This window comes from Zonotrichia leucophrys, chromosome 5 (genome assembly GCF_028769735.1).
Source record: "Zonotrichia leucophrys gambelii isolate GWCS_2022_RI chromosome 5, RI_Zleu_2.0, whole genome shotgun sequence".
In the NCBI taxonomy this organism is placed as follows: domain Eukaryota; kingdom Metazoa; phylum Chordata; class Aves; order Passeriformes; family Passerellidae; genus Zonotrichia; species Zonotrichia leucophrys.
This window is the reverse complement of record NC_088175.1, coordinates 29,581,304-29,601,346: the sequence shown is the minus strand read 5'-3', so window position 1 is coordinate 29,601,346 and position 20,043 is coordinate 29,581,304. Positions and strand designations below refer to the sequence as shown.

Here is a 20,043-nt window from a genome sequence, read left to right as displayed (position 1 = left end):
TAGCAAGTGACATACCAAAGGGTTATTAAAAAAAGAAGTTAAAGTAACATAACAGCAACGTTCCTCCCAAAGGTGTCATAGTGACTGTGATAATGAGCCCAAAGCAAGAACTTACTAGATGCAAGGATTAAAATTAAGAAAGCCAAAAAAGCCACATACCACCCCACAAAATTAATCTAACAACTTGCCTCCCAAAATATTTTCTGTTTAGTTTCAATATTTATAGTCCTTTATTCCTAAGAATAGAATTTCAAATCCAAAAAAGACACCTGGTTACTGTTTCTTGGAGGCAAAAAATGCAGGGCTTATTATTGAGCTATCATTTGCTGAGACAGTCAGATACACTGCTCAAGGGATTACAACTAAGACTCAATTTAAGAAGCAGTGTGCAATTCCATCTGGATATGGATTACACTTAGGGGCTAGGAAGCCTGGGGAATTCCTTGATGAGTGAAGAAAGGTGCAGAGGGGGAGCACACTGGCACACCAACTCCGAGAGCAAGTCTGAAATTTACACTTGATAAACTACTGGAACATATCAACACTATCTTGAACTTGCCATCTGGATAATCATACTATAGACTCTGTAGCTCAACAAGTAAACTTATCACAGTACTAGGTAATTCCACAGCACGTCATCTTCACAGTGTATGCTACGAGTTGAATGATTTATCTTTGCAGGAGTGTCCTGTTTAACAGTGTAATACTCCAATCAGTTTAAGTCAGCTTGATACAGGCTTTCAAATAAAGAAAAGCTTTATTTATTCCTTGCCTTACTCTTAAGACAATACCATTAAGGTATTCTGTCTTCCCATGGATGCCAGAAGTCACTATTTGATTTCCCACCACAGCAGACATACTCAAGATTACTTAATAGCCTTTTCTACTTACTCAGTATCCAGTTTCTTTGGACTAGCAATATTCTTAGCGCTGCTACTAAGCTCATTGAGGACTATCAGTGGATAGATAACATTCTTCTCTACAAAAAGGAGCCAAATGTGAAGTTTCTCAAACCACATAACATGTGCAGCATCTGTCAAGATATATTAAAAAGAAGAAATCAGATGGCACTGTCAAATCAAAAACACTTGGTTATAAAATAAAGACTCTTCATTTAATCAACTTGGAACAACTATTTTCTTACAATGAACTTTGGTAGTTTATTTAAGCAAAATAAAGAGAAGTTCCTGTCAGCAGCCCCATTAGAATTTTTGCACTGTTCACACAACAACAACAGTTGGCAAGCTACTTGCTTACTGTATGCAGAAGGAAACAAACTGGGTTCCACCTCTTCAATAATTTCAACACTGCTATTGATGAAGCTGTTTGAAATGATGCCTTTTCTCTCACACAAAAGCATGTTTTTCAACCCTATTCAATTTGAAGGACTCCTGATTTACTGCTCTACAGAAGAGCCTATGTAACCCACCAACATAAATGTCTGTCACTTGAGCAACTTCTTTTAAACTTCTACAAGAATTGTAAGGTGTGTTTCAAATTACTGCAAATTAAGATAAAACAATTTGCTCTACAATATAGGCTAGAAGATTTAATGGCAAAAGTTGTGGTAAGGGCACATACATAAAGGGCAACAACTGCACCTTTTCTAGTTTTAGAGATTGAAGACTTAATTCATTTAGTTGCACTTTTCACTTCTTCCAGATAAAAGTCTGACATCATACTACAACTGCTATTCATATTTATCCATCTTTACATGCAATCACTGGGAAAAAAATCCCACAAGTTAGACATCAATGAAAAGACCACACTGAATGGCTGCTACAAAGGTAGAGTTTGTGAATCAATTCTGATAATTCTCTGCTCCTGAAAGCAGCAGAATGCTCTCTTGTTTTGACAATTATTTGAAAAGAAAAAGCAAAATAGTTTCAGTTTTGTCCAAGGCAGTTTAGACAGGAGTTTTTTAAATCTGCTGTTAACACTAAAAATATTCCAACAGTGAAGTCTCCACAATCAATCACAACATTTATCCATTCTGGAAAACTAATAGGCAGTGTAACTTCATCTTTTTTGCATCTCTGGGGAAAAAATCCAAGAAAACATAGGCTTTAGCCTAATGCTAAAGTCTAACATAGGCCAACAGCCTAACATGTTAAGCTGCAAGCACATATCTATGCAGATCAAGTTTTAAGACTGGTCCCTTGGTGTCTTCATCTATCAGTTGACCACTCACTATTTTCTGTTGTTAAACATGTCAAAGATACTATTAAAAACCAAATAAGTGCCAGGATGAAGTCTCCACCAGCACTCGCCACAGCTAATCCTCTAAAACATCTGAAAACAATGCTGAGGAAATACATAGTGAAACACAATCTTTATGAAAAATTATTGAGGCAATCACAAGCACAAACTTCACCACACAAGATTTCGAAGACTGTGTTTTAATGGAACTGCTCTGATATAACATTAGCACTCACATTATCATCATCAGTTAAGAGATACATAAAATGTCATGGAATCAAAACATGAGGAACTGACAAACAAATACATTCATAGATCAGATGTAATGAAATTCCAGTGGTGAGAAGAGTAAAGAGATGAAGTAAATCAATAGGTAACACAAGTTAGTCAGCAGCTAGCTACAGCAAGTGGAAGGAAGTGTTACAGACAATACTTACTCCGGACTTCAAACTGATGGTATTCCTTGGTTTTCAGCAGCGGGTGAGAAAAGCAATGCCAAGGAAGCTGCTTTCGGAGTTGAGGCAGAACATAATGGGTCACAAAGCCCACCGTACCCACCAATGCATAGAGAACATAACTTAAAATAGGCTAAAAAAAAAGAATTGAAGAAATTAAGACCTGTGTTTCATAAAAAACATAAAATATTACTTTGCTAGTGTATTTTCCAGCATATGAGCACATGCTCCTTCAATACACTAATGCATCTCTTCATGAGAAACTGTACTACCAATTTTAAGATAAAACAAGAAACCCTGTGAGAAAAAAACCTTCATATCTAACAAATTTTCACTAAGATGAAATGTACTTTCAAGCAAAAATAGTACACCAATCTTTTTTCACAGTCCATTGCTTCTGACCCATATGTATTTTATAAAGGTATTATTCTCTAAAGGCTGAACCCAATTTACATTTCCATCTGCTAGATAAAAGGAGGTATACGCAAATCATTAGTTTCACATTCACTTGAGAAGGTAAGAAGCCTCCCACAAGACCAATCCCTTCCACAGAAGTCACAAAATACTGTAAAATTAACAAGGGATGATGGCTGAATTTCACAACAATGCTTTCTACACATTAGAATTTTCTCTAAATTTCTACATAAGTCTAGATAATTGCAAAACTAGGATTGCATTATCTTGTCATAAGCTCTTTGTGAATTCTGTGAAGCCCAAGCCTATTGAAACATACAACTGGTGAAGAGCATACAGCCCACTCTCTCAAGCATGGGGGAAAGTAACATTCAGGTGGAGTGCTGAAATCTCGCAACACAATAATAGAAGGGATATTTTCCCAGAAAGCACAAGTACACATGCTTAAGCAATGCACTTCACCATGGAGACATGAAATTACCTAAATGCATATGCTTTTAAAAATTAGTTTCTTACTTTATGCAGCATATATTCTAAAATACATGCCAGTAATTTTCATTTGCCTTACATAGGGCTATTCATCAGCTAGCCAATGGTTCTATAATAGGAACAGCAAAATAAGAAACTCAGTAACTGCAGCTCTTGAGGGAAACACCTTACCTAAACTGAAGCACAGGATCTAGTCCCATGCCATTATCACCAAGACCCACAGATACACATTAAAAGTATCCAAAGCACTAGCTACAATGACAAGTCAAAAACTTTAAACTCAAATGATCTTTGAAGTCCTGTAAATAATCATTCCAATAAAGGCATACTGCCCTATACTACAGTCTACGAAGAGCCATGCCAGCATGGAACTGCTGAGTCAAGGTTCAGCCTCTCATACTTAAAGCACAGAACATTTTAAACATTGTTTTGAAGTTTCATTTTTCCTTATTTCAAAACAATTCTGACGCTATTTGAGATCGACGATTCAAAAGAGGGTGTTTTGTTTTAGAGGCTATAATAAAAATCTAAAACATAGGAAGAAACTAGGAAAGAGCTAAGAAAGATGATCTTTTGAGCACATACAAGTGAAGACCTTCAGTCAGTCACGTACTTATCATGCTATATGTTTAAATACTGGCTTAAATTACCCAGAAGACTCAGCGAACTACCAGAACGCACTTTATATCACACCACAGTATTTGCATACAGAAGGCAAATTGAAGACACGAGGTAACATCTTACCTGTAAAACTGTAAATACTGTACTGACATGTATTGCAAAATAGAGGACACCAATCACTATACACACTATCAGGTCAGACTGCAATCGTTCACTCTGTGGAGTCAAAATAAAATAATTTTAGAAAATACCAGCTTTGACTGACCTGTTAGAATCATTAAAGTTGGAAACTATCCCCAAGATAGAGTGCAACATTTCAATACCTCCTTAATACACAAATGCAGTAACACTGAAACTGATTAAAGATTTTTTTGAAATTATGCTAGTGTTAACTACTTCCACTGAAGTTAGGTGAAATTTCGCAAGACAAACATTACAGCTAAGAGCATCAGTTCAGCTAAGCGAAAGACTCACAATGGGGCAGGACAAATCAATACATCAAATATTTTCTCTAATCCTGGACTGTGAGGTGGTGTAAGGGTCCCCTGATGAAAGCACTGGAAGGGACAATCAAATTCCCCCTTTATGATCTAATTAGTGCTTAGTCTACAGGGCAATTAAGAGCCCTGGAGGAGTGCTGCTGAGGCCAAGCTACCAACCAGGTGAAACAACCAGGCTCTTAATCCTCTTCTGACTTTGTAGAAGGGCACAGGATAGCTTTGGAATGACCCCGAGGAACGAGTCTGAATTTTCCATTACTCCCAAACAATGAAAATAAGCCACTGATAACGGGCAAGCCCCGCCTCAAGACCTGTAATGCCAGCCGCAGCCACAAGGGGGCAATGCGTACTTAGGGCCTCAAGTGTAGATTTGTTCCCACTCTGTAAAAACAGCATCAACATTTACAGCCCAGAAAAACATTAAAGGATTATCTACTCCAAAATTGGACAAATAATTACACACAGAAATTATTGCTGCAAAGCCTTAACTTCTTGGGCTACAACTTGCTTTTTTTTAATCAGCTGTCCTGATTTTAAAAACCACAGTAAGAAAGACTATCAAAAATCCTCAGCTCCTCTGGAGACTAACACCACTTTGGAGAGCTCAAAGAGGAGCTTGCAGCTCCTGGAGTAACTCTTTCCTGCTAAATGTTAAAAGAATTGCAGTTTCTCTGCTCTAAATATTTATTTGCAGTTTCCACACACTGCACCTCATCATGTTTCTAGCTGCTGTATTATGAAAAACCTAGCTATAGACCTCAGCCTAAAGCTGAGCCCTACACAAAGCTAAATGCATATTCAACCTTCTTTGGTACAAGTTGAACATATTAAGCTTCTTAAGTCTCTTACTTATTGCTACATTATATCAAAAAGAATAATGTTTAAATATTACTAATTCCATAAATATGGAAGTAGTAATATTTAAACAATATTCTTTAGTAGTAATATTTAAACACCTTCTTTAGCAGTAATATTTAAACATTATTCTTTATATTTTTAGTGTATTTGCACTAAAAATTCAAAGTAGTGTTTAAGTAAATGAAAAGGTTACATCTGCTTCCAAGGAAAGTAAACTACAAAACAACTTAGACCACCCAAACAAACCACAAAAAGCCCCAAAATACTTCCAATTTTTAATTTCTACTTCTGGAACAGCAAGCACAAAGCTCTTCCTCACAATTATTAGAAACACTGAATTAATATAGTTTTGCCACCATTAACTCTTTCCCACGAACTTCTACACAAAAACAAGCATCATCTATTATTATCCATGAGATAAAAGAAGATCCTTAGTGATAATTCACTGTATCCACACTAGGGAATTCCAACTCCCTCTGCTTTTAAATAACTTAAAATTGCAGTATCAGCATTACACTCCTAGGTGTAGCACATGAGTTCAGCTGCAGATTGAAAGGAAAGCTGTGATATCCATTCCAACCAGGACCTTGCTCGGTGACAAGTGTGATCTAAGCAAGATCTGGATGGATGCTACATAAACCAACACAAAGTAAATCCTTACATGGAATTCAAAAATTAATAACAAAGTCTACTTACCACAGAATTTCTAAGCTTCTCAGGTAAAGGATCTTTTACTTCAGACAGAGGATCTTCAGGGTTTTTGTCTTCAGAATTAGGAAAAAATTTTGATTGCACTAAAGAGCTTAAAAGACAAAAAAATCCCACTGAAAAGCATGTATTGCTCTATGTGGTTTTATAATAATAACAACGAAGTCAGAAGTTCTATTACAAATTGACCACAAAAAATTAATTTTGGCACATCAGTGCTTTCACATAGCTGAGCGAATTTACAGATATTTCAACTTTATAAAATAATTCTTTCTCTGTTGTACAGTACAGTGACTATTAAAGAGCAGTAGCCAGATGTTCAAACTGCAGTTTCTCTAGTAGCAACACAGGAGTAATTGAACAATAACTGAATTTTAAGTGAAATTCAGCACTCGTGAAACAAAACTTCAACTCATAAATAACTGAACAGAAATGTGCAAAATTTGGAAGTAGCCTATTTGGCAATACCATTTAAAAAACCATGAATTCTTTGGTTTGATTCAACAGCAACAACAAAGGAAACATATTCTAGCCTGTTTTAATTAATTAATTAGTCACACTGACCAAACTTCTAAATTCTTAGCAGGCCTTGCTGATACTGAAGCTCCAAAGCCTTACACCTAAGCTTTTAGAAGCCCACGTGCAATGTTATCAGTCTTAACAAGCTGTCTCAAAACTTCTCAGTGTGATTTTTCTTACAACACCCTACCTAGTGCAGAAATATTTCATTTTATGGACAGAAGATCAGTACAGAATGAGCCCTAGATCTTCAAAGGGAATTACATATTGCAATGTATTACAATGCTTAACTTTACCACAATCAAACATGACTATCCAGGCTTTTGTTTTTGGAAAGAACAAAAGAACAAGTATCTAGGGAAAAGAACCTCATATCAACTGAACTAAGAGTAATAGGACAAGGTTTAGTAGTCAACCCACAGCTAAGAAATTTCCTCTGGTGTAAACATTCATGAATCATTAGTTTTGTTGTTCACAGAGGAGGTCCTTCACTATCTACCCCCAGCCAATATTTATCAAATTCATCCAACATTATGGCTACATTTAAATCCAAGTTCAAGCTCTACCTCACCTAGGTATGTGCCTAAGCTTTTATTGGTTATTCTGGGGGGGTGTTTCTTCTACTGGAACTGTTTTGTTTTACATGTATCATTATTAACTGAATCAAACATCCTTAGCAACAGATCAGTAGCATTCTCTACTCCAGCACAGAGTAACAGGAATACCTGTTTCCACATGCCATATGGGAATACTCATCACAAAAAGATATCCTTATAATTCAGCATAATTATTTGAACAAGTGTTTGGAGCACATATTCAATAGAAGAATACATCAACAAATGAAGTGGAAGTATTCAAGAAGTCACTCTGGGGACTTCAGCTTAAACCAGTGCCTTGAGCACTTCTTTAAACACAATAAGGGTACGTGTTATTCCCAGCAAACCCAGCAGCACAAAGATGGCACCTGACTGACATTTTGGAGAACATGAGCAGGCAATTAAATCAGATTTTGCCGTGTAAGCGATTTACCAGAAGTCACAAAAAAGGTCATTGCTAGAGAAGGAACTAGATGCAAAATGTGAGAATTTCTAACCATTGAACCAAGAATATACCACTCCTGATTAGTGCTGGTGAGTACAAGCTCAAACAATACTAAGTAGTAACATTATTTGTAGTTTTTCCTTGCAACTTGCTTCTTCATTAGGGAAGAGATACAAACTAAGTCACTTACAAAAGTACAGAAGGGTCACTGCTTTGTCTGCTGAGATGATATGATATTGCCACTAATAAACCACAAAATATGGAGAAGAGAACTGGAATATGCTGCCCATCCCAGGAATCCTGGAGACAGAAACAAAATGTTAATAAAAAGGAGACAAAGTACACACCACTTTACCTGACACACAAGAATTACGTGTATCACAGAGAATGGAGAAATTAACTACAACTCCACAAAAATAAGCCAGGCCTTTTTGTACAAAAATATTGTTCCATCTTTACCTATGTCTAACTATAGATCAAAAACTCTAGCACAGTGTACATCTCTCAAATCTACACCATCTTAATCATTAAACAGTCATTATTTCTCATAACCCTTATGCAGCATTTCCTGCATTCCTTGAGACCACAGACTATTAAGAGCTGTATTTAGTCACTTCTTAATTTTGAACGTTACATGTATGTTATGAACGTTACATGATTTATTTTTCCTAATGTGCTGAATGCAGATAAAACAGTGGCTTTATTTGTGTTTTCCTGATCTGCACTGGATCTACAAAGATGAAAGAGTTATTCCTTGCTAAAGCTTGTTTGTCTTAAATGGATGTGTTTACCAAAGGCTAATGAGACATGTGCACAAATTCACAAAAAGCTAATGATGTCCTGCAGGTGAGAGTATCATGGGACTAACTCCTCTAGGAACTTTCTACTCTCTGTGACAAAGTGGAAAAGCCAGGCAACTCTGAATTGGACCCACATGTGCTACAATTCATTGTAAACTGAGCATGTCTGATTATTGACAAACACCTGAAATTAATGAACAGAACCAGCATCACACTCCATACTGTTTTCAAACAACATTTCAAGCAACGAAAACAGGGTTGGTATGGGGGGGGTGTATGTGTGTTCCTTGGCCAGCTAACTCTTTAATTCCCTCTTTCAGAGAGGAACATATTTTCACTTTGACACTACAAACTATTTCTTGGTTTATTCTCAAATAAATATTAATTAGAAAGTACTATCTCACTTTTGCAGCACCAGAAAAAAATATTTTCATGCACCACTTTGAGAGGTTAACATACAACTACATGCAGACTCTGCTAGAAACAAGTCACCTGCATGATATTTTCAAGAACTGATGTAGAATGGAAATGATGGTAAATGTCATGTGTTTTCAATATAAAAAAGCCCATCAGAGCAGGCACAAATCATACACCTTTTAAAAGCAAAAAAAACTGCTTAGCTCCTGCATTGCATCTCCTCTATTGACTTCACAGCTGAGTAAGAATAAAACCCTAGTAAATCAAACTAATATTTCTAGTTAAATAGTTGCATACTTTAGTTACTTAATACAGAAGGAAGCAGAGAACAAACCCCAAAATAGATTTAGTCTGCATCAAGTTTTTCTCACCTTCAGGGCACCATAGCACAGTCCATACAACAATGCTACTGCCACAATACTACAGATAAAACTGTAAAGTGCTGCAAGCAGGCTTGTGGTAGCTGAATATCAGAGAAATGAAAAGAAAAAACATTATTACCATTCAAAGTTAGAATACAAAATACTTCCGTTTGTTTAAGGTATCAGCCCCCTAATTTCCTCTGATGGAAAAAAAAAAAGCAATTCAAACCAGAACAGCTACTTTCATTTTCCCCTATAAGTAATTTTTATTAAGAGCATTTTATGCGGTTTTTTTAATGTCCCTAATAATTGAACAGCTTTACCATGGGAATAGTCAACTGCAATAGAAACCAGTTGAGGAAGAAGTGACAGAGTTATTAGGATAGTAATTCTATTTCTCAATAATCACTCAGAAGACTTCTAGGCTTTTTAAAAACACAATTAAAGTATTCTATGTTTAGAGGGTAGGAATAAAAAAAATGTAACCACTAAATTTTTAAACTAACATACTGATCTTGGCTGCTCCACATCTCATACTTTTGCCACTGAAAAAACACAACACTCACCATTGCCACCAAAGACATGAATGTCCAGCTGTTCACAGAGATACATCACAAATGTATTCACCTGAGGCAGGAGACCAATGAAGAATACTATAGGGAAACATAGTGTAAACACTACAGAAAAAGAGAAGGTTAAAAAGTGGTGAATATGAAAAAAACAGCATGGTGAGATATTTTTCAGTTTAAGTTCTATGGTATCACACACCCCATTTTAACTCAACAACGCTGAAATATTTCTATTATAAATTTTAAAGAAAATATACATTATGTAAAGTCCTACTTCAATGGCTCAGAACTGACTGAATACAGAGGTCATACAAATCAATAGTACTTTCCTTTTAATTGCTGTAGACATGGACACAAGCCAATTCAGGCTTTCCATTTTTATTTAGCAAAGATCAGCCAGGAGTGTTTACAGATTAGACTTGTAAGTTTTGACTCATTGTAAGTGAGACTTATCCGAGCCTAACTGCCTGTCTGGAGTTGCAGGAGCAACCTAACACCAGCCACTCTGACCAAAGGGAGGCCAAGCACCCCCCCTCCAGGCTTTCTGCTACTAATAGTATCTGACAATTTTACTCATTTTCCCACACCACTTTTGAACATTCTAATCCTAAATGACTGGGTTTTCTGGTTTTTTTGGTTTTTAAACAAGAACAGACAACTGTAGGAATCATGAAAACACCTGCAAATTACAGGATTTCGGAACACAAAGATAAATTAATGCCACCTAATTTCAATACATAAAAGGCTTATGTCTCCACCTGTAAATATATTTTTTTCCCATCCTAAAGAATAAAAGATGCAGAAATAATCTTCTACGCATGTTCACATATAGTAGTTCAGATCTAATTCACATGTAACAGCATATTAAAAGTTTTAAGTTCTGAAGGATAGAAGGAACAAATAACAAAAATAACCCTAACACACACAGTCTGGCAGTTTAGGGAGGTTTTGCTACCATCTTATTGACTTGTAGCTCCAGTGACCAAAAGAACAAACAAACTTTAAAATATCTTGTAAAGCACCACAAGACTCAAATTTAATTTTCTAATTTTAAATGCACAGAATAGTTGGACACTGAAGGTCATCACATGAGAAATATCTACAGTGAGATAGATAATGAGAACCTGATCTTTTTCCATACTCCATAGCAATGCTAAACAACAATATAATTCAAAACATGCAGGTTGCAAGCTGGGGAAAAACACTGAATCCTGTATTTTTACTGACACTAATTAGGAAATATAGGACTACAGACCAGCTCTTCAATATCTAACGAAAATACTTTATTAGACTTCTCGTGTCAAATCTCTATTTCAAATCATTGCTCAAGAAAGCCAAAATAGAAGGCAAATACAGTGTTAAATACAGGTTAAAAAGTTTTTTCCCAAAAGTCTGTAAGTCAAATTACCTTGGGCCTATTGGAAACAAAATTGCTACACAGATCTGGGAATACACAATTTTTAAAGACTAGTCCAACAGAAAGCCAATATTTATGATGCTTTTACAATCTGTAATATCCTAGTTTTCTAACAGTGACCAACTAGGTGAAAAGATAAAATGATTATTTTAAACGTGGAGTAGATTTAGAGCAATTGATCAAGTGCACTATGTGGGACACAAAATAAAGCATTTATACTAGTCCTCACTTGTCTGTTGGCAAGGAGAAACATTTACATTATCTAAATACAAAGGTCACCTCGCCCTGTACACGTTTCTTTCAGTAGCTTTGCCTGGGCACAGGAAAAAAGGCAGCTGAGATTTTTACCTAACAATGTGTTTGCTAGCAGCCAGCCTGGTCTGCAGTACACACAAAGCATTGTGAAATAGCACTTCAGCAACATAAGAGCTGCTCCAAGGGCAAGTGTACGACATGGGGGGGTAGAGCGGGATGTGCAATGCAGATTAGTGCAGTTGTTCTTTTTTGTTTGGTGTTTTATCATGTTGGTTTTTGGGGTTTTGGTTTGGGTTTTTATTGTTGAGGGAGTTGTTTTGTTCTTTTGGGTTTATTTTCTTTTTAAGTAGAATAAGCTGTTCTTGTAATCTGATTTTTTAATTGGAAGAACTGTTAAGAAATATAAACCACATATGCTGCTGCCAAGACACCCCAGAACAACAGTAAAATATAAGGACCAAAACCCATTTAGAACTCCTAAACTAAGAAGTTTTAAAAGCTAATGCCAAGATGCACATGGCCTGGTGAAAATGCCACCATATCTTTTAAAACTGGTAAAGACTCACTCTTCAGTACTTTTTAATTACTTTTACAGGGGGACACACCACTTCCATGTATATTTATGTGTTACATATGGGGATATGGGTATACACTATGGCAGTGACTCCACATAGTAGAAAAGGGAAGAAAATATTTCCAAAACTGACCAAGCATTATCAAGAGAAATTAAGTCAGTTTTGTATCGGGAATGAGTCAAAAGTGTCTTCTATCTTCTTGTTTTATTACTGATACAGAATCAAGTATGCCAGCACATGAAGGGAACCAAAGAATTTGTTCAAAAAGCACCTTTGAAAATGTCTGGACAACTTCTGGTCATAAATATGCAGCTTAGACACTTTCCCTCTGGGCATTTAAATCCAGAGTTATTAGCAGAAAAAGTTGAAGGGGGAAGCAGTATGAGGCATAAAATACAGGATGCTCCTAAAATCAAGTAATAAAAACTAATATCCAAAATGCTTGAGTCAGTGATTCTATTTAATAAATTAAAACTGTTAAAACCCCACGCCAAGACCAAGTTTTCTTTTTTCTTAGACAGAAGATGGTCTGGGGGCACACAGACGTAACATTTAACTGTTGTAGTCTTTCACAAACAGGTATTTTGATATAACTGAAAAGCAACTGCATTCAGTTTAGATGAATTCTTACAGATTTTCTTACCCCACCCAAAGCAGGGATCCATAGAAGATCACCCAAATAACTTTGCTCCATTAAAGCACTGCACAAAGTTGCCATGATAAGATGGTTTCAAATGTTTATGTCTCTCTCTCCTTTCTACGGGCTTTGTTTGAGACTACAGGGCTGTTATTATTTTCATAACAGGGGAAAGAGCTGTTGTTTTGGGGTTTACGTTGTTTGTTTTTTGCATTAGGTTTGGGGGGGTAATGGAGTTAAATGTTACCAGTATTCTGAATGCACTGCGCTGCTCAGAAAACAATGAGATTACCTCAAAATGGAAATGCAGCTCAAAAATTGTATTTTTGGTATTGCTGATAGGACTGTTTCGAGAAGAAGCACATTAAATAAGACTTAAACTGTGTATAATGTTTTTTAAAATTGTGTCTGTACTGTTCTGCCCAATTGCTAAATACAAATAACCTAAAAGAACTCCTACTCATTTGCCACAAGCCCCTCCACGGAGTGTGAAAGAGTCCAAATCAAAATGTTTTTTTAACTACCAAGCAGCTAGGTCCTAGCAAAGGGTAGTGTATGCAGGTCCAAGTTAGATAAGCAAGTTCAAGGATAAGGGCTAAGAAATTAGATAATGAAAAATTTTAGTAGAGGGCATATCTGCCATTTGTTGCAGCAAAGCTACAGAAGGGGAAAACGTTCCCCTAAAGTTCTACTGTTGTAAAGCAAACAATTCAAATCCATGAAAAAGCCACTCACCTATAACTAAGTCCCTGGCTGACAGCAGCAGCAATGGGTTGGTGAAAGCCATTCCATACAACCTGAACCTTGTTGTAGATATGTTTCTGCTGCCATAATCCAACAGCCAAATCAGACCACAACATAAACAGAAATATACAGGCCTACTATAGGCTATGATACGATTGTGACCCTGTTTAAAAAGAAACCACAAAAACACCAATATTTGTTCATTATTAGTGGATAAAGTAACTTTTTCTCTTCTACTACAGATACCTTCAGAATCAAAACTAATCACTGGTCATCAACTAATATACTGTGACTTCATCGTATCCTTACGTTTTCTTCATAAAATCCTTAAAGCATTGCCTTGCAGCGATACCAGTCCATGCTTTTTGTGGCTTTGATATAACAGACACAACAGTTAGATTACGTTAGACTAAGCTAGGCATACCCTTAGTCTCAGCTATGGTTTATGCTATGTTGCTTGCAGTAGTAAATGCTAGAGAAGCTCTGACTAGGCATGGTAAGCAACTGAGAATAAATCAATTTTAAGGAAAAAGGGATTAAATTCATTACTTAGATACTGCTTCTGCTGCATGGGGGGACAGAATCTCTATCGGTGTTTATCAAAATACAACTTCTTACACAAAATTAATGACTTGCTGTAGAGGAATAATGCTTTTAAACATCTTATCTAGGACATAAAGGTAATATTTTGTCTTGGCAATCTAGCAGATGCACAACAGAATATAAACATATTGTGCAATACTAGAATGTTAACATTTCCATGCTCAAACACTAACGTTCACTAGAGCATTACAAACTCAGCTTATTAGAGGGAAAAAATAAAGTAGTGTGCACACTAGGACAACTGAATGAGCTACACCTCTAAAACAGAACATCAAAGCTGTGTCAGATCATACCAGCAGAGCAAATTGCAACATTAAGAATACTTCTCAGTATAATTGCTAGAATAATAAAGACTCTTCAAAAACCTTATTATGACATGGCTCCCTAGCATAAGCTAGGCTCAGGAAGGAGGCCATGATTTGCTAAATAAATACAAAGAGTAAGGCAGGTCCCTTCTCACACACTAAGACAACTACAAGCCCTTTGTGCCTTGTAAGAAGGAACATAGGAGAAATGCCAGAAAAATCAAACCAAAATGATCAATTCTTTGTGGGAGTTCTGCATCTGCAGGGTTAGTACAGTGGCACATGCCCGTGACTTACATGTCGGGGGGAAGAAGAATCTGGCTGAACACTCTGAAACCAAAATAAAAAGAGGAAAGTTACCCAAACTACAGATAAGTGTGTTCACCCACACACATCCTCTTGGTTGAAGTTCTTTTAACAATATCTACAATTAATTGTACAATTGTATATTGACAAACCACATCACAGCCTTTAAATAGCACAATGTTGTAAACGATAAAACCTACTTAAAGAGTAGATGTCTATAACCAAAATACTATTAAAAAATCCCCAAGTCTCTTATTTTCAGGATTTCTACTGTTTTTCAACATTAAGAACTTAAATTTTAAATCTAATTTCCATCCTAATAGTCAAATCAAAAAATAATCAATTGTTCTTAGATTACAGTAAAGCATCATCAGTCTAACAAAAATTAATTATCTGATTAAAAATATGTTTAGATATAATTGCCTCCTATGAATGCTCTGAGGCGTAGACACTACATAAAATTAGAACCTAAACCAATAAAACTTTAAGTTCAGTTTGTAGTTGGTTTTCAACATGTAAGAATGTCCTCCTCTTCACACACCAAAAAAATGCATGAGAACACTAAATAAAGGATTGTTTAACAAGCATATGTGGAACCATTCTAGTGATGTGACCTTGCATTACAATCTATCAAACTTCCCATGAGGCCAAGTTTACTCATTACTTTATAAATTATAAACATGCACATTTTTCCTTAAAGCCCTAACTAACCTGCAACACCCAACTGGATTTATATCTATTGTTTACAGAAAGTGAAGAGAAATTCAAGTACCTTCAACAGTGAGTACTGGCAACTGGCTATTACCAGGCAAAACTGGAAGACCCAAATATCCTTGAAAAAGCCCTCTATAAGAAGTACAGAGCCCAGAAATGCAACTAGAATAGCTAGGATGACAGCTAATACGTTCTCAAGGATCTCACGATTCCTGTTTTAAAGGGAGAGAAAAAAAGAAAAAAAAAGAAATTTAAAGCTAATTATGTCTATAAAAATCTGCAAAAGAGCAGTCAGAGTCAAAAATTAACAGGGGTTATGATACTGGTAGCAAAACAGTTACGAATAAATTTGAACTTCCATACTCTACTAGCACAATGTCCTTAAGCAAAACTAGGAGCTATCAGGATTTCAATGACAGCTGAAAGCAGTCATTATCTTAGTATCGTAGGGAATTTTACTTTAAACAGCAGAAGATAACTTCAGAAGATAATTTTAGAAATAAATCAAATGTTCCACCAGAAGCACGGTCTGTAACGTAAATCTATATTCAAAGCCCATCCAAGATGATGATAAGCCTAAGAAAAAACACAAGTATGCTAACTTACCTGATTCATGATTTTCTAATGATGAAACTAAAAATACTCTTGCTTGAGTAAGATATGCCAAGTGGAATACAGATAATTCCCTATGATATTGCTAGTGCTTTGGAACAGAGTAATGAGTATTCCTCCCTGGACAGAATCACTACTATCCTGTTTATTTCAAGGAGGTTCATTACCAAAATATAAATACTCTACATATTCCAAAAGCTGGTAACTGGAGGATCAATTTCATTTTATTCCTCTGGGTAAACGTACAGGGATAAGAAGTCACAGTATTAAACGACTCTTGGAAAAAATGCTCTGGAACAGCAGGCAAATTCTTTCTATTTACCAAAAGACTAAGTGCATGCCAGGTTGTACACCCTTTAATTAATTTTTGGAGAAGGCTATATACTAGCTTTAAAGATTGGCAATGAATCTTTCTATTTGATCCTTCAAATACATTATTGCCCCACACAGGCAAAGTGGGGGTTGCTTCCCTTTTTCCTTTTTTGATTGCTACAGAAGAAAATGAGAGTAGCCTCCATTATTTTAGAAAAACTGCATTCAGTATTTGTCTTTCATTTCTCAGAGTACAATAAGTATGTGTAATTCTCTAACGACAGTTTTATCTATATTACAGTTTAGTAATTGTTTTCATCTTGCTTTCTAAGGTCTGGCAACATACAAGGATCTCACCTATCAAATAAAGCCAGAAGAGTTAATCTATCAAAATTGATGCTAATCCAAAGTTTAGGCAGGATCCAAAAGCGATAGTACTGCTTGACTTTTTGAGCTGCTTCCTCTTGAGGCTGCATGTGGTCCTGAAGGTCAGGACTCAGGTCAATATCTTGCTGCTCCAACAGATCTGTATCCATTGTTAGCAGCCTGTTCAACCTGATCTGAGGAAGAGAAAGCTAAAAGAAAGTTAGTATTAACAAAAACTCCTTTATATCAAATCACTGTAGATATACTGAAAATTGCTTTGAAAAATATTGCTGGAACTCTTAGTTTCACTTCTGAGGAATTACATGTTAAGCACTGTCACAGGCTTCTACTTACTTTTTCTGTCCTTATCACAGCACATGAATAGGACTAGCAGCAATAACAGTTTGCATACAACAACTCTTTGGCATTTCAGCATATGCCTTATTTCAAATGAATGCATCTTCCAAGCACATTATCCCATTTACTCTGAAAACTTCAAATTTGAAGACAAGTAAACTGATACATGGACAACATACACGACAAAAATAATCCAATTATTAATTTAAATAAATTACAACACATTTCTTATAGTCAGCTAATCTGCATCTAAATCCACGCTGAATGGTTCTTTATGCATGACAATGCAACATACTCATGCACCAACAGTTAAATTCAAACTCACTGAATCCAGAATACACTCAGAAATGAACCAAAGAAAAAGTTCTGTCCTAAACAGTCAAGTGCTATTTACGACTATTACTTATTTTGTAGTTTGTTTAGAGTTCTCATGAAAATCACAGTAATACTAACAACCATGAAAGATACTAAAGGAGAGTACTCAATGCTAATAAGACACTATAGCACATATTGTATAGTCTAATCCAGTTTCTAACAGGCCGAGAAACATCTTGACATACTGCTAAAATGTTCTTTAATGAAAAAGCTTCGCAATGTGTAAGGCAGAGACTAAAACTTCAATACCCACGCCACCTTCAAGTGCAAAACTACAGGTTTAGTCTTTAGAGGGGCTTTTTCCCTACAATCATGTAAGTTTAACATTCAATGTCTTGATTTATAAAATTTTTGTCATCACTACTTAAATCATCAGTGTACTTAACTATGCTTAGCCAGCTTCTCCTCCCTAGAAAAATATTAATGAAAAAACAAGCAGGAACACTCCCTTTCTAAAGGCATTTAAAAAACACAAACCATACTATATTTAAGGCAAACTGTGTCAGAAAACAGATCCTTTTTCGACAATTTTTTAAAAACGTCATTTCTTAAAAGGTAGAATCAGCATAACATTCATGGCACTAATAAATTTCAGTGGAAATTTCCCTTTAGGTGCATGGGCTCAGCTTTTATAGTCACACATTTGCCTTAAAACAGAATCATTCCCTTCAATGGGACTAAACTGGCAAATCAAAATCATAGAAGAGGTAACGCAGCCTTTTTTCTAAAGGCTACATGTTTGAGGGGGACTGTGAAAAGCAAAGCAAGTTCCTCTAGCAGACACCAAGTTTAAAAAGCATATTCTTGATCAAAAGCATGGTCAGGCACGTGGAGGTCTCATGATCCTCTGCCAAATCCTAAAGCTGTATTTCATTTTCCCTCTTGATTATATATTAGGTACTTCAACATACTTCTCTTTGGTTTGCCAGCTTAAGAATCATGCCCATTTGCACTGTTTTCAGAACATAATATATGACTTCAGAATTAAGAGTACATGTATGCCTGGATTTGACAATAGTGCAAAAGCTCCTAAATCATAAAACTAAGGAATTATAAAGCTATTTGCAGTATGAAACAGTGTAAGCTTCTGCCTTGTTTTGCCAGCCACTTCCCACATACAAATTCGTATTTTGCACATCAGACTCCAATGACAGATTTCTAAATTCTTTTCAGGGAAATTACTCAAGTGAAGTTTCTTTTAGTCAAAATACAATATTTAGTCTTTCTGCTGCCTGCTAACCTCAGTAATGCACAGAAAGAAAACTGTCTAAATTGTACATATCTTTGGAAACTTTTACAAGGTATCTTAGAACAATTTCTGTGAGTGTTTTTAAATCACTCGTTTTTAGATCAGAGGAAACCAACTAAGTTTAAAAGTGCTATGCAGGAAGATTAATTTCTATGTATATATGAAGGCACTACAATACTAAATACTTTCTCTTCATTAATCCAGACAAAATTCTTCATAAGAACAGTGAACTACCACACAGAATGATTAATCAGTGCTATAAAGTTGGATAGTCTTCTGATTCTTTGCATGCTTTAAAAATACGTAAGAAAAACTTACTAGATCATGTGGATAGAAGCGAACTGAGGTAGAACTCGATACGTGAGAGTCCGTGTCACTATAAGAACAGGGAAAATACTTCAGATTATAAACTACATTTTATTTCATCAGGTCATTCTAATTTTCTAGTGTCCCAAATTAATTTTGATACCTTTTGAATTTTATCTAAATATCTTTAAGTTTTTCCTTCAGTCACTTATTATAAATTTAAGTAGCCACTTAGTCTCATGTATTGTGGTACATTCCACAGCTATAGTAAGCCAGGAGACTCTTTAATCTTACACTTAACATATTCTCAATACCCAGTCCCTAAATCATCTTAAAAAAACTACAATGATAGCCATTATTCCACTTGAAAAACAGAAATTTTATAAGCTGTTAGTTACTGATTTGTAAAGATACATCAATCACATCTCTAAAGACGTTCAGAGGCCTCTGGTTGTTCACATGCAGTTTCTCAAAATTCTATACTGTTTTTATCAAAATCCCAAGACTGTCAAAAATAGCATATACTTAGCACAAGTAAAGTGAGCTACTTAAACTGCTTTTTAAAAACTTAAACCTCTGGTAAGAAGAGCAAAATTACTTTGCAATTTCCATTCATTAGAGATGAAATTTCTCTTACTGTATGAGAGTCCATATCCAACCACTGCTTTTTTCCCCAATTTTGGATAGCTTTTGGATGTTTGTTTTCCATGTAAATCACATGGTTGTAAGACTTGTATCAAATTTATGCAACTTTCCTTCAGTTCCTTGCCTTAAGATAAAAACATTCTTTGTTATCAACTTTACTTCACTCAAACTCAAGTATTCTCTACAGCCGAGGTCTGATTATCTGAAGTGGCCAGTTTGTTCCTTCCATTAGTACATTCAACTTCGTAACAGCAGCCATCAGCAAAGCCATTGCATCTGGAACATGCAAGCAGTAGAGGCAGGGATTGGCAGC

General features: G+C 35.8%; 1 protein-coding gene across 9 annotated transcripts in view; it reads right to left on the bottom strand.

The window, feature by feature from the left end:
* The window catches only part of PCNX1 (pecanex 1), a 93,617-nt gene that overhangs the window by 24,946 nt on the left and 48,628 nt on the right, over nucleotides 1-20,043 (bottom strand). For 6 of the 9 annotated variants that reach the window (XM_064713722.1, XM_064713719.1, XM_064713720.1 and 3 more), the window contains 12 exons: nucleotides 19,098-19,155; nucleotides 16,790-17,007; nucleotides 15,567-15,720; nucleotides 14,786-14,818; nucleotides 13,572-13,743; nucleotides 9,950-10,060; nucleotides 9,393-9,484; nucleotides 7,995-8,104; nucleotides 6,233-6,338; nucleotides 4,302-4,394; nucleotides 2,637-2,787; nucleotides 892-1,033 (listed from right to left, as the gene is read on the bottom strand). In XM_064713722.1, coding sequence (XP_064569792.1) covers nucleotides 892-1,033; nucleotides 2,637-2,787; nucleotides 4,302-4,394; nucleotides 6,233-6,338; nucleotides 7,995-8,104; nucleotides 9,393-9,484; nucleotides 9,950-10,060; nucleotides 13,572-13,743; nucleotides 14,786-14,818; nucleotides 15,567-15,720; nucleotides 16,790-17,007; nucleotides 19,098-19,155 — 1,440 coding nt within the window. The remainder of the gene's footprint in view (nucleotides 1-891; nucleotides 1,034-2,636; nucleotides 2,788-4,301; nucleotides 4,395-6,232; nucleotides 6,339-7,994; nucleotides 8,105-9,392; nucleotides 9,485-9,949; nucleotides 10,061-13,571; nucleotides 13,744-14,785; nucleotides 14,819-15,566; nucleotides 15,721-16,789; nucleotides 17,008-19,097; nucleotides 19,156-20,043) is intronic. The other 3 variants (XM_064713721.1, XM_064713724.1, XM_064713726.1) reach the window with 1 other exon arrangement.